This window comes from Tigriopus californicus, chromosome 6 (assembly GCF_007210705.1).
Source record: "Tigriopus californicus strain San Diego chromosome 6, Tcal_SD_v2.1, whole genome shotgun sequence".
In the NCBI taxonomy this organism is placed as follows: Eukaryota; Metazoa; Arthropoda; class Copepoda; order Harpacticoida; family Harpacticidae; genus Tigriopus; species Tigriopus californicus.
Window position 1 is genome coordinate 4,685,237 of NC_081445.1, and position 12,999 is coordinate 4,698,235.

General features: G+C 42.6%; 2 protein-coding genes and 1 long non-coding RNA gene across 4 annotated transcripts; 2 read left to right on the forward strand and 1 right to left on the reverse strand.

Annotated features, from left to right (window-relative positions):
• Positions 1-3,223: 3,223 nt before the first annotated feature.
• On the reverse strand, positions 3,224-8,455 carry LOC131882816 (uncharacterized). 2 transcript variants are annotated; one of them, XR_009373536.1, is made up of 5 exons: positions 8,421-8,455; positions 8,118-8,256; positions 6,829-6,921; positions 3,430-3,663; positions 3,224-3,364 (listed from the first exon to the last, which is right to left on the reverse strand). It is a non-coding gene; the product is annotated as an uncharacterized LOC131882816 (long non-coding RNA). The 2 variants fall into 2 exon arrangements; XR_009373535.1 differs by lacking the exon at positions 8,421-8,455 and having other exon boundaries at positions 8,118-8,372.
• Positions 3,309-9,059, forward strand: LOC131882811 (leucine-rich repeat-containing protein 49-like). The gene is made up of 4 exons (XM_059230076.1): positions 3,309-3,685; positions 4,396-4,661; positions 4,726-6,756; positions 8,435-9,059. Exons 1-4 carry the CDS (start codon positions 3,436-3,438, stop codon positions 8,603-8,605), a joined length of 2,718 nt encoding a protein of 905 aa, XP_059086059.1. The 5' UTR covers positions 3,309-3,435; the 3' UTR covers positions 8,606-9,059.
• A 159-nt stretch (positions 9,060-9,218) lies between these two features.
• Positions 9,219-12,837, forward strand: LOC131882410 (uncharacterized). The gene is made up of 4 exons (XM_059229546.1): positions 9,219-9,508; positions 11,359-11,532; positions 11,638-12,300; positions 12,434-12,837. Exons 1-4 carry the CDS (start codon positions 9,259-9,261, stop codon positions 12,817-12,819), a joined length of 1,473 nt encoding a protein of 490 aa, XP_059085529.1. The 5' UTR covers positions 9,219-9,258; the 3' UTR covers positions 12,820-12,837.
• Positions 12,838-12,999: the final 162 nt, after the last annotated feature.

Sequence of the window (12,999 nt, forward strand, 5' to 3'; positions counted from 1 at the left end):
TCCTAATCAAGTACCTGAATATGAAGATGGAATTCATTGAGCACATTGAACACTCTCTCAGTGGGGAATGCATTTGATTAGGAGGTAACTCATAGATCTACAAAACCTCGTTAGAAGACATTTGATCTTCGACCGAGCTTTCCATTCCACTACTGACGTACTCCATGGCCGGACTCATCCCAGGATTAGGAAAAAACCTCAATTTTCGCGAAAAAGGTCACGCTCGTCAAACGAAATCTCACTCTACTTTTTGGCTCGTCTTGTTTTCACACTTCGTCAATGAGGAATGAATTTGGAGGTTTAGTGATTTCCAATCTTTTTTATCGCCGGCAGTAAAATGAAGACTTGGGCCACTTGGCCTGGTTTCGGCTGCTCGGACAAGTTTGGGTCGATACGAGTTTATTACATTTATTAGCAATACCATGGTCTCTATCACGGTTATTGATTTATTTGATTTGGAATCTACCAATACAGAGACACTAAGGCATACATCTCATTCAAACTATTTTTAATAACTTACTCGCATGTCCAATCTCTGCATTTCAAGTCTCAAGTCATTAAATCAACAGAACTGATTATCCTCCTTTCGTAATGTCTGAGCTGGCAAAGCTCTGCTCAACCCAGCAAAAGCATCGCCAATTGAACGAGATGATGATATGTGAAGCACAGAAATTTGACAAGTAAGCAAGAACGTCTTTGCCTAAATGAGCAAAAATAAGAAATCTTAATTTAATGAATTTTGTACTTGGTTTGACATGATTGGATATTTGATCCTGCCCAGTCATGCCAAATTCGATATCAGGTCTGTCTCTTTCGGATAATACCTTGGTGTAGACATAGACCAATAGAGACCTATCGGGCATGTCAAGTGAAGGAATTTCAAGGAAAAATGTTGTCCGGCACCCTGATTTTGGGGAGGGAAAACTAAGACAAATATCAGTCAAGTCGCGCCATCTGCCCAATGAATTTTCAATAATTGAGTGACTTTGAGTGAGCTGTGTAACAAAACCCAACAAAATAAACAAGTTTTGTATAATTCGGTGCTATTTTATGCTATTTGCTTAGACAAGCAGGTAAAATGAAATAAATGTCAAACCTCAAAGCACGTACAGTGCGGTTTGGCTAGGCATGTTGTCTTTGATTTTACTCCACGGAAAAACGTCAGTTATTCATGAACGCGTTCCCTTGACAAGCTCTTTACTAAATGGATAAGCCAAGTAATTATTCTGTGTCCCAATTCGATCACAATTCAAGAGCATGGATTGTCGCAAATACATAAAAATAAAAAAAATACAATAAAAAAAAAAATGTGACTCTCATCACATTGATCCCGCCCTACTTGGTACTCGAGAGCTACACCTTGTGTGTCACCTATCTGATCTCACTATTCGTCTGGAGCACCTGGAACGGAGCGTCATACTACATAGAAGTATTTAGTAAACGGTGAGTGAGGCTTTGCTAATTTACAATCAATAATCTTCTGCGCTACAAAAAAACTGCTTTCAATTCGTTTCCCTACCATAGATATCAAATGAAGTTTCAAGGCGACGCCCGGAAAAGCCTGTCCATGGATTCGAGTACTGGATGCCAACCACGAATTGAATTGTCGGACGAGGACGAAGAGGTGTTTTGGGACAGTGTCGAGAACTCGGCTTTGAATGACGCACAAGAATTGGAACTTTTAGAGCTCCTACAAAACCTGGACGATCAAGATAGCCCTTCTTCCACATATTTGTCAAAGTGTTCAAATTAAAATAGTTTTGTCCGTTTGCCGAATTGCAAACTTAACCACGATATTGACAGGTCTCGGCTCCTAAAACGATGAAACAGGCAGCAACGAATTTGGGGAGTGAAATGTTAATAAATACAATATGCATTGGAACTTGCGCTGTAAAGTAGATCAAAGAAATAAGGTCATTTTTGAGCTTGATTACTCTTTCACTGAAATTACTTTCCAAATGACATGACTCCTTTTCCAACCACAACCTCACGCCCACAGTATCGAAATAGCTATTTATATAATAGCGGGGGCCTTCTTGGCGTAGAGTTTATAAAAGTGAGGCTTAAAGAAAGTTGACAAGGTCAAGACAACTTGAATCCGTTTGCTATTTCATACTTTTGAGTTTGAAGAGACAATTATCTTCACCCACGAGGGCATAATGAATTGGCAAATGTATTCAAGGTGTTGACCAATCAACTTTTTTGAGATCCAAACTTGAATAAACTGCATGCAAAGAAAGCCGCTATTGAATTCACAGTTTTTTTTACAAGAAGCGGTTTTTAAAAATACGATTTTCCCTCGAAACCACTCAAAGCCAACTTTGACGTTAGAGAATGTCTATTTTCTTCACGAGTGGTTGGAAACTCAGATTCCAGCCGCTGGTGAACACAACGCCATGAAATAAATTTCTAATCGGGGTGTTTGGTTTCCTTTGCTTGCCGGAGACGGAATTTTATACCGCTGAAAACCGGTCCTTGTAAAAGGAAATACACAAACGTGCGACAATTTCGTCATAAGAGTCACATGTTCTTTCCTTACGCCTTTCCAATGTTAAGACTAGCATTCCTTTTTGTAAGTGAAAAAGTAATTGAGTGTATATCTATAGGCCAAGTAATCGGTTTGAGTCTCAATTCGATCAGAACTCAATAGCATGGATTGTGGCCAATACAAAAAAAATATTACCCTGGCTCACATTGAAACTTGTTAACTAGAAGACCAACTCGTTTTGAGGACTGAGCGATTGAGTGCAACAACCTCGTCTTGAAATCATCAACCAGTGACTTTATACCACCAATGCAACGAAATATGAAGCCAGTTCAAGGCAAAGAGCTGGGTTGCTTGAATGCCGGGACCTGAGCAAGAACAATATTTAAGACCAAAGGAGCCGTCCTTTGCTGATTTGGCAACTACATTGTCTGTCTTTACAATTTTGCCAATTGGCAACCTAGCTCTAGTGGTGTCAATTAATATCTCAAATAGAGGAATGGCAAAAAAAAGAAGAATTGATCATGTCTCGATGGAGTGGTTCATAAAGTACTTTCGGTTCATTCTTGGACGTGCGACAAAGTTCATGAGGAAAATCCGGTCTGATCAATTGTTCAGGGTCCACTGTTGACCTTTTGATCCCGGATCGATGGCAACTTTTTGGCAGAGTCAGCATATGTCTGGCCTTTAGCCTCACGGTTTGGTAACTTCCTTGAAAATGATGTGTTCGTACGTCATGGTGGATGGAAAATGTTTAATCAATCGACGGTTCGTTCCATTGGCTCCACTCGGATTCAGAGGAAGTAGAATTACTCGAGGCAGGTTCCAAGCGACTCATTTAAGAAAATCCGGCTTTCCTCGTTTGCCGTGTTCGGCCATCTATCAACCATGACCAATCTGATCATTAGTGGGATGGAAATTATAGCACTCTGGTGAAACTTTACCCCAAAATGGCCTCTAGTTCGAGTAGTCATGGCTTGAAGGACACTGGTGTAATCTACCGACGAGCTCCAGTGGCCAATATCAGCTTAGGAGGATCGGGTCAAGCTGCCCGAGAGGTGAAAGGGGGCGGTGTCCGGCGAGGGTGTGACTTGGAGGGCGGGGTACGTGGCATGAGTGGCGCCATCACAATGGAACGCTCGGAGGATGAGAAGCTCAAATTCCCGGACCGTATCAATCTGGATCGAAAAGGCTTACACGGTAAGGTTGGACTCGTGGCTGAACTTCTTTTATAGGATCTAGATTAGATTCCTTATTTCAAACTCGAAAAGTGGCTCAGAGTTGCTATGACCAAGGGCAGGCCGATTTGGCGGGAAGCTTGTTCACAGTCCGTATTTCTAGAAGTTCGCGGACTAGCACTTAGGTAACAGAGACATTAGTGTGCCTTGCTAGAACAATCAAAATTGATAAGGTGATCATTGAGTACTCTATGGATGATGGCAATCTGTAAGATGTGATGAAAAAAGGCAATGTACAGTAATAAAGGTCAAATTGGAGTGGAATGCTTTGGTGAATCATTGGAAGGACCCATTGGTACTGCCGCTGGTGTTGATTTGATGCTTGCGGACCTTGGTAGGATGGGTATCAAAAGTGTTACTACCCCAAAGGAGCGGGTTGGGGATGATTCCGGCCCTGTTGAACCGGGTTGACCTTACAGGAGTAGACAAGTGTTTGCGGAGAAAACGAATTTTGATGGCGAATTTAAATGAGCGAGTTTAATGCTAAAGACTTCATTTTTTTTTTTCAAATTAAAGTAATTGATTTTCAATTCGTTGGTATTCATTAATTCTAAAGAAGGGAAAAGTATGTTTGTCTTCTCAGAAAAGGATTAAGAATTGGGCAAGAGGATCTCATTTGTTCATTGATTTGTGGCACCGTTCTTGAATAATTCTTGTTAACTTCAATTTCAGGGGTTCCAATTCTAGAGGACGAGCCAGCCCTGCGGTTACTAAGCCTTCAGCATAACTTCATCAAAAGGATCCAGCATCTGGATTCAACCTATCGCTTGGTATTCCTGGACCTCTATCACAATAGATTGGATACCATCAGCAATCTGGAGCCCCTGATTAATCTCAGAGTGCTCATGTTAGGCAAGAACCGGATTCGGAGAATTGAAGGGCTTCAGAAATGTAATCGGCTCAGTGTTTTGGATCTTCATGGCAACCGGATTACGCAGGTTCGAAAGCTGAACTCAGATTAATATCTAAAACCAATATTGACCTTAAACAGTAGAATTTTAGATCACAGGTTTGGAGAACTTGAGCGACCTGAAAGTCCTCAACTTGGCAGGGAATCTCATTCGGAAGATCACGAACCTCCAGGACTTGAAATCATTGGAAGAGCTGAACATTCGTCGCAATCGGATTCGTGCCACCCAAGGGCTTGAAGTGGTGCCCACCCTCGAAAAACTCTACATGAGCAACAATGATATTCAAAACATCGCATGCTTATCAAAATTAGATGCACTGGTCAAGCTTCACACGGTCCAAATGGAAGGCAATCCAGTTTGGTCCAATCCAGAATATGCCTACCATTTAGTCACGTCTTTACCCGAGCTCAATGTTTTGGACCAACAAGAGATCGCCACCGAGGTCAGAGACAATGCAGCCAAATGGAGGCAATCTCAACAGGACCAAAGCAACACCGGATCGGCATCTGGAGCTCGGCACCAACTGATGAAAAAGATGGAAGAGAGGAACGTTTCCATTGTCAATGCCAAGCAAAGATGGACGTTTTTAAAGAAGCAGGATTGGAAGCAAAACGCCGATAAGGTCCTCAAGCCTCAGAACACCACCGAGGACGAAGTGGAACCCACCCAGAAAAACTTCATGGGCACGATTCCGAAGCATCCAAGTGTGACGAACACCGGTGAAGAACAAAGTGAGGCCGAGTGTGACACTGTCGAACCTGAGACCGTGTCCTCCAATCCGAGCTTGGCTAGTCTCGCTGTGGGTCCAAGTCTATGTCGACAGGCTTCCAAGACGAACTTGAAGGCCAAGCTCAACAACATGCCGCTGAATTTGGTCCACGAACGGGGGCGTTCGTCGCCAGGATCGCCCAAGACCTCTGCCGACATAGTGGATGGGAAACTTCCAGCTCCATCATTAAAGAACGAGCACTTGAGGAAGAAATTCCCAGGTTTAGAGAAACGCAAATTTGCCCTTCCGCACCGGTTTGTGAGCCTGCAACACGAGCCTTCGTTGGATTTGGGATCTCCCACAAAATCCCGGTCCAAAGCAGATAGTTTCGCCACTTTGGACAAGAAAATCGGGTTCTTCCCGGCCCCACCCACCGATGAAACTCAATCCACCAGTGATGAGTTCTCAGGCGTTGGTTTAGTGACCGATTCGTCATCCGAGTCGAGCTCATCCGATGTGGAGGAGGCTCATTTGGCCATATTTCCTCCTCAAGCCATCCAAGTTAGCGCTAAGCGAGTCCAATCGTCCGCAGATTCGATGTCTCTTCGTAGGAATGCTTCCACTTCCAGATTGGCTCGTTCAGAGGGACCGGAGAGAAGTGGGAGTCGACCCCGAATAGCTTCTGCCCAAGGAAACAAGGCCAGTGCCCCGAGTCTTATCCATTCTGAAACAGGCCGGACCTCAGAACAAGGCACAGATTACTTAATTGAGCTTGACGGCGACCTTCTGAGCGTGTACGGTGCGCAATCCCTGAAGTTCTTGGACCGTCCCTGGAATCGTCCACGGGCCCAGAAGGCGTCCACGGTTCAGTTCAACTTTGTCTCCTTTGACGATTTGGTCCAGTATTTGCCCAAATTCCGCCAGAGTTTTCCCCACGTTGAGAATTTCGAGTTTTTGGAGACCGATATTCATTGCTTGGGCCAACTCAACGCTTTGGGTCAGCTCCAAGGAATCACATCGCTTTTTATTGGGGACGAGGGTAATTCGATCCATCCCAAGAACTGGAAGACCTATGCCGTTTATCGATTGGAGCACTGGGGCCTGCAGTATATTAATAATACTGAAATCACAGACCAGGATATTCTGGAAGCTAATCAGACTTATGGAAGTGTGGGCGAACTAGCTCTTATGGTATTACCACACAATCAAATATTGGCTTTAGTCAAGAAATTTGAGTTGACAGGATCCGGGAGAGATTTGACTAACGAATCTAATATTGATGTATTGAGCCTGATAAAAGATCCGAACGTGAAGGAGATCATCGCCAAGGAGTCTCTTCAATACAAGCCTCGCAAGGCTGAAAGTACAGAGGAACTGGAAAAGCACCACGAAGCATTGCTCGAATTAATGGAAGTAAGTGTATTATTGTTAGAGAAATCATTTTTCTTTGCCATGAGGGGTCATGAATTACTAAAAACAGCTCACCTAGCGCAATGGTCTCGAAGGTTCTTGATCAATCACAACCAGCACCATCATAAATCCAGACCAATTGACACTTCCTCTCTTTTAAAACCGAGACTGAAATTAGAACAGCCGCATGTTGCCAAGCAATATTTTTTTTTTGAATGTCAACAGGAAACTCAGAATAGCCCTAAATGTTAAATCATTTCTCGGTTAGGAATTGCGATTCAGACTTTTATCAATTTCTACCAGAATCTGATTCGACCTTTTCAATCTCAAGTAAACAAAACACAATAGCTAATTTGATTGAATGTAGATATTTTTCGTTGCTTTTATAAACTTTGCTTCTACCTCAAAACATCTTGAATTCAATGAACGAGCTTGCCACCTTTTTTTTGTCGAAGGACATTATGGATAAAGTTCAAACAAACTTCTTTCCTCGGCCAAGAATGCAATTTCTGGGGCGGGATGAGCAATTATTCTAAGTAGACGTATCGTTGACAAGCCGTCTTCATTTACGTACTAAGCGGTCCACCTCCACAACTAATGCTTCTTTTCAAGGTCTTCCTCTGATTACCAAATATCGCATTACCTTGAAAAGTACAACGAACGGCCTTTGAGTCTCTCCTTAGCGTGTACCTTGATATCTTTGCTTGCATCGTCTGTGAAAATTTATTAATTTATTCCTCTCTTAATCCTGGTTAAATAAGCTTGCACTCCCGGCCCCTCACGATAAAGAGTGAATGTGATAATTCCTTGAACACATTTCCATGTTCTTGAAAACACATTTGTTCATGGTTTTAGGCCTTTTATCCACTCTTGAGATTTTAGTTAGGCGGACTGCCACTCCAAGTGCTCACATCTGTAGCATCATCTTAGGTTAGGCTTTTAAGAAAATCTACTCTCTGGCATAGGGATGACGAGATTTCAATGTCCGCATTCAGGGTGCTAATTGCTTGGTCGTGTAGGTGGCACAAACATACGACTACTTATTAGTAGGCTCCGACAAAATATGTTGTTTCAACGTCGAGTAGAAATTCCAGAAGTTTGACGGTTCGGATGTTCCAAAGAGCTGAAGCGAGCGATTGGGAAGAAAACCGGTTAGAAGAACCATCTCGAATTTCTGCTCAACAGCCGAACAACATTTTTTGCACGAGTCTACTTATTAATCAATGGATTTATTGGTGATATTCTGGTGGATGGAAGCGGGGTGAGAAGTCTGAGCTGCTCTCGGCCAACACATCATGTATTCTTTTGGTGAAAAAAAAAGTTATTACATTCAAGCACTATTTTCTGGTATCACAATAACTTACTGTTTGTGGGTGGGGTGTGAATTTAGTTGCCTTGACAACTGGCGTGGAGGAAAATCAAATCCTCTGTCTCTCTTTAGGGTAACCGAGGTTCCATTGCACTTCTTCTGTTTGCCGATGAAGCCTCCAGTTTTAGTGTTTGCTGGAAGAAAGTCCTTCTTAAAGCTTCAAATGGTCTAGTTCAGCCCGTTTTCACTCCTTAATCAATAGGAAAAAAAGTCCTGAAAAAATTCTTGATCCATCAAAACTGACCAACTTCCAAGATTTGGACTCGAAAACTGATACATTCATTGCTGATCTTGTTACCGACGTGCTTTCAGGTTGGCCATTCGGCTCTTCACAAATTCGGCCGATTAGAGCAAGAATGGGGCACCCTCTTGCCGATTTTGATCAAGCGAATCCTGAGCCAATATTCGGATCTACGTCAATATAAGAAGGATACTTTGTTGAAATTGGAGAAAATGGACTTGTCAACGCGCTTAGGAAAATGAAGGAGACTAACTTACTATCTAAGATGAGATCTCAAGTTTTTCCCTCGCCATGTAAGAAAAGATATCGGTAAAAAGAAGAATCTTCAAAGACGCTTTAAAAGTTGTTTAAATTAAAAATTCTGTGACTTTTCTCCCGCTTTCCAAACTTTTTTCCTGCCTTGTCACTTTTGCCTCGTGAAGTTAAGAGGAATTTGCTTTTATGATCCCCATTCTGAATGCACTCTATTCAATCATGATTGAAAAGCGTTCTTTTGCATCCAACAACGAAATCAGCAAGAAAGCAAGCAAGCAAGCAACCCTTGGAGGCAGAATATTTATGAAGTGCAGAAAATATTTTATGTCTCTTGATATTGGATTCGAACACTAATTTATGACAACAACCCTTCTTACTTGCCATACGTGCGCACACGAATTGAAAATAAAAGTATTGATACCCATATAATTGCAAAACTCTCTCTGTCAATGGTCAAATAAATGACTGGCAAGTAGTATGTCCAATATCTGCATATGTTTAACATAATTAACTAGATGAACTACATCCTGTCAGGGACGCCACAACTCTGAACAGGGAAGCCAGGGGAATTAAAAACTCTCCCTTGAGTTATGACGGAAATGTTTCATCGACTTGCAGCCACAAACAATGTTTGTCAAGAATGGAGCATTTCCCAGCTCGACCCTGGCTGTATTTGCTCATGGTGTTTGTGGATCTATGGGCTCAATTTCCGTTGTCCCATGGAACAAGCAATCCCATCGGAGCTTCACTCTTTACCAAGTGTAGAGCTATGCTCGCATTTCGAGATCCGATCCTTGTTCAAAAGATTTGTGGGACCCTAGAAGGTGGATCAACAGAGACCGCGCCCACCGCAATTGCCACAACAACGGCATCGAAGACGACATATGGAGGTACTTAAGAAAACATTTATGGGACCCACAGATCCTATCAGGAACACCCAGTTGTCCAGGGAATCGGCACAAAGAGACTTGCAAATTTTGATCGGTGGAAGTGGGCACGTTCCAATTTCCATTCACTACTACGAGGAGCAAGATAAACTCTCGGACATTTGTGTTCCATGTACTAATTTTAGAGTAGCTAGCATGAGGGATGACACAACCAAAACTTTCCTATGTCCCTTCAGTAACTTTCAACTTTCCCTTCTTTTGTACTTGGTCGCAGAAGGGCACATCATCAAACATGTTTTCTCTGACCAGATTCTATTTTGAGGGATTACGATAAATCTTGGGCGTCAAAGACGTTTGAATCTAGTTTGGCAATGGTAAAAGATCACGCACAATTTATTCTTTTGGCTTGAGAAGGGTAAATGGCAAAAAATGTTAAGAAATGCGCTTCGAAACCATCATAACTACAATTTTTGCCAAAGACTCCTTTGGGCACTTTGAGAGTACACTGCACTGTTCCCACAAACGAAACCATTTTATATTATCAATGCTTAAATTGACTTTGAAAGTTATGGATCGGAAATTTCGTTGGGAATATGCAAAACAGTACTGGTCATTGATTACACAACCTCTATTATTCAAACCAAAATGGCTTGTGTAGTAGGTTGTAGTAGATCCGACTCGAGCCCTGATACTTAATCCAAATCCATTCCGCCATCCCCATCGCTTGCGACTTTGTTAAAAGTTGATTTATTTCCTTGATGATGAATTCCGGAACTTTCAAAGTCGAGACAATTAGCCGCCCATTCCTGTTGACATTTGCTAAATTTACTTGATCACTTCCCTCAAATCTTGGCCGTCAACAAACAGCTTTGTTTTCCCCAGGATAGCCTCATTGATAGAGCCTCGTTTTCAATCCATAACGTTTCAAACCACCTCACCGGGTTATGGGAGTTCCGCTGACTCTTGATCCAAGGGACTGATCTTATTTCTCGATTTGTACTCGTTCTTGGTGGGTATTCCCCACCCGTGTATTTTCTTCTCGAGAAGCCTGAATCACAATGACTAGTCGAGGTCCAATGACGTCATGTTGAGCAACGCCGTTCCAGACAAGGTTCCAAGTTCTGAAGTCGTCCTCTCTTAACACGCAAGAGATGCTAGGAAGGGAACAAACAACGCACTAGAAGTGTATACAGTAAACGGGAGCTTAATGGGAACAAATGCGATTCATTAGTTCGCGTATGAAAAGCCTGATGAAATTGAAAATGTTTGAGTCCATTAATTTTCTTGTTCCACCGTTGTTCCATCCGCCAAGGGAGCTTGAGCGATGGGAACATACTTCTGCAACGCATTTCGAACTTGCCAGATTTAGACATAGTTCTGGCTAAATAGTTGGAAAACCAATGGGCCTCGACGCTTCGAGGGCCCTTGAGGATTAGAGGGGTTTGGAGATACAGTAGTAGACCTCCTATGAACAGAGTAGCAGCCTTTTTTCAGCAAGACAGAGTGTTGTGCTAGAATGGATTAGCAGTTTTTTGTTGGTTATTTTTGGGAATTAACCCCAATTCGTCATAGAATTTGCGTCCATCAATGAGCCTTCAGATGGCATTGACGTGGAACATTCGTCGTAACTTTTTCTGCACCAGATTAATGCTCATTCGTAGAAGTGATTTGCTCTATATCGTTCGAGCTAAACATACTTACTTACATTGGCATCATTACAGATGTTGGGGACAACTATGTACGTAGTAGTGGCAACAAACGCAAAAAAGCGCAACTGAAATATTGTGTCAACGAATTGACTTATTATCATGCTCTAAATTATTCCTGATACTGAATCAACAGCCTCTTATTAGGAACCAAGAAAAAGATGACCAAAGATACTTGCGGTCAACCCTGTCGACACGATGATTTGATTGCTCCGATTTGTTTGGACAACGGAACTATTTACAAAACAACTTGCCAAGTAAGGTCTTGGAAATGTAACCCCACTCACACTGAAAGACAACTTCCCAACATGACTTGCCAAGGTGAGGCCAAAGGCGAAATATATAATGTGGTTACTTTCCCTTCAAATAGGATTGAATTGAAACGGAGTCAAGTCTATGTAAATCATTTGCTCAATCTCTATGTAGCTCTATCAAAGCTTGAAAGTGGTATCGGTATCAACTTTCCAACCATAAATGACACATTCATGTTCCAACTGAAGCGATGTCTCGTGTGGAGCTTGGACGAGGTTAGAGACGATCGTGAATCTCGTCCCAAAGAGCTTATGCCATTCAAAGATCTCCACAAGATAGCCAATAAGCACGAGTCCAGCCAAAACAAACACTGGCACTCCATGGAACAGTATTTCGCCCGACTGGACGCCCTGAAACGGAAATATGGGAATGACCGTCCCACCACCTCCAGTTACGATCCAAGTGATCCATCTCGGGACAAACACATTTGGGACGAAGATTTTCGATTGGGACAGGTCCAGAATGAACGCCAGAGGTGGAAGAGATCGATTGTGTCGGGACCTAATTCCAGGGATTTGAAGCAAATGAAAACAGACGCGCAGATTGGCCCTTCTGCCTCTTCAAAGCCCGAAGGCCGTGCCATTGGACCATGTTGGGTGTTTCCATTTACTCCCGATGGGATCCAAACTTTTTTGGTCGAGGAATGTGTCGTGAATTCCAGAGATGTGGAACGATGCCGGAAATTGATCGAGATCAATTCGTATGTGATGGCCAAACGACTTCAAAGTGACATTCAGACCTTTAAGGCCCAATCCAATCCAAGCCCGAAACCACGCCGTACGTTCTTTTTAGTTTAAACCGATCGACAAACGCATAAATAATTTTTTGAAATAATGACCTCTTTCGACTCCTTCAGTTTTGGGGGACAATAGATATGTTATTGGTCGATTGACCGTTTGATTACTTTCAGCCACCACCGTAACACAAGAGTTGTTCCAAGATCTTAAGAGGCCCATGGATCATCCCAGCTTCATCACTTCCCTTGAAGACGAAGGTAATGACTCGCTTGTGTACCCAACCATCAAGCCAGCCCGAAATCCGACTTTCAAAACTACCCAAACACCAACATCACTAATGACAAGCCCGACAAGCTCTGTTTCCGCTATCCCCGAGGAAGTCAGATCCGTGAACAACTACAAGTGTCAACCATTTTGGAAATTGAACGGACAAATTCACACGTATTGCTCAATCCCCATGGAGATGGGGTTTTGTTTATGTGCAACCGAAGTGGACCGGCAAGCGGAGATATCAAATTGGGACAAATGCGAGCCCATATCATGTGCAAATACAACGTGAATTTCTAATAACATTCGACTTAAAGCTACCTGATTGAAGATCTTGAGATTAGGATGTAATCGATGCATGGTTCTATAAATGTTTGTGGATAGTGCACTAACATCCAAAAGGCACACAACATTGCAAAGAAGAAAGAAGGTCGGAAAGAAGTTGACTCAATGGCCTCAAAGTAGAGCGAGC

What these genes read in the sequence shown, in the direction of transcription:
- LOC131882811 (XM_059230076.1), top strand. Translation starts at nt 3,436, where the DNA reads ATGGCCTCTAGTTCGAGTAGTCATGGCTTGAAGGACACTGGTGTAATC. An exon ending in GGATCGAAAAGGCTTACACG is followed by an intron (nt 3,686 to 4,395) that starts GTAAGGTTGGAC and finishes CTTCAATTTCAG; the next exon opens with GGGTTCCAATTCTAGAGGAC. An exon ending in CATTGCTCGAATTAATGGAA is followed by an intron (nt 6,757 to 8,434) that starts GTAAGTGTATTA and finishes ACGTGCTTTCAG; the next exon opens with GTTGGCCATTCGGCTCTTCA.
- LOC131882410 (XM_059229546.1), top strand. Translation starts at nt 9,259, where the DNA reads ATGGAGCATTTCCCAGCTCGACCCTGGCTGTATTTGCTCATGGTGTTT. An exon ending in ATCGAAGACGACATATGGAG is followed by an intron (nt 9,509 to 11,358) that starts GTACTTAAGAAA and finishes GCCTCTTATTAG; the next exon opens with GAACCAAGAAAAAGATGACC. An exon ending in TCCCAACATGACTTGCCAAG is followed by an intron (nt 11,533 to 11,637) that starts GTGAGGCCAAAG and finishes ATCTCTATGTAG; the next exon opens with CTCTATCAAAGCTTGAAAGT.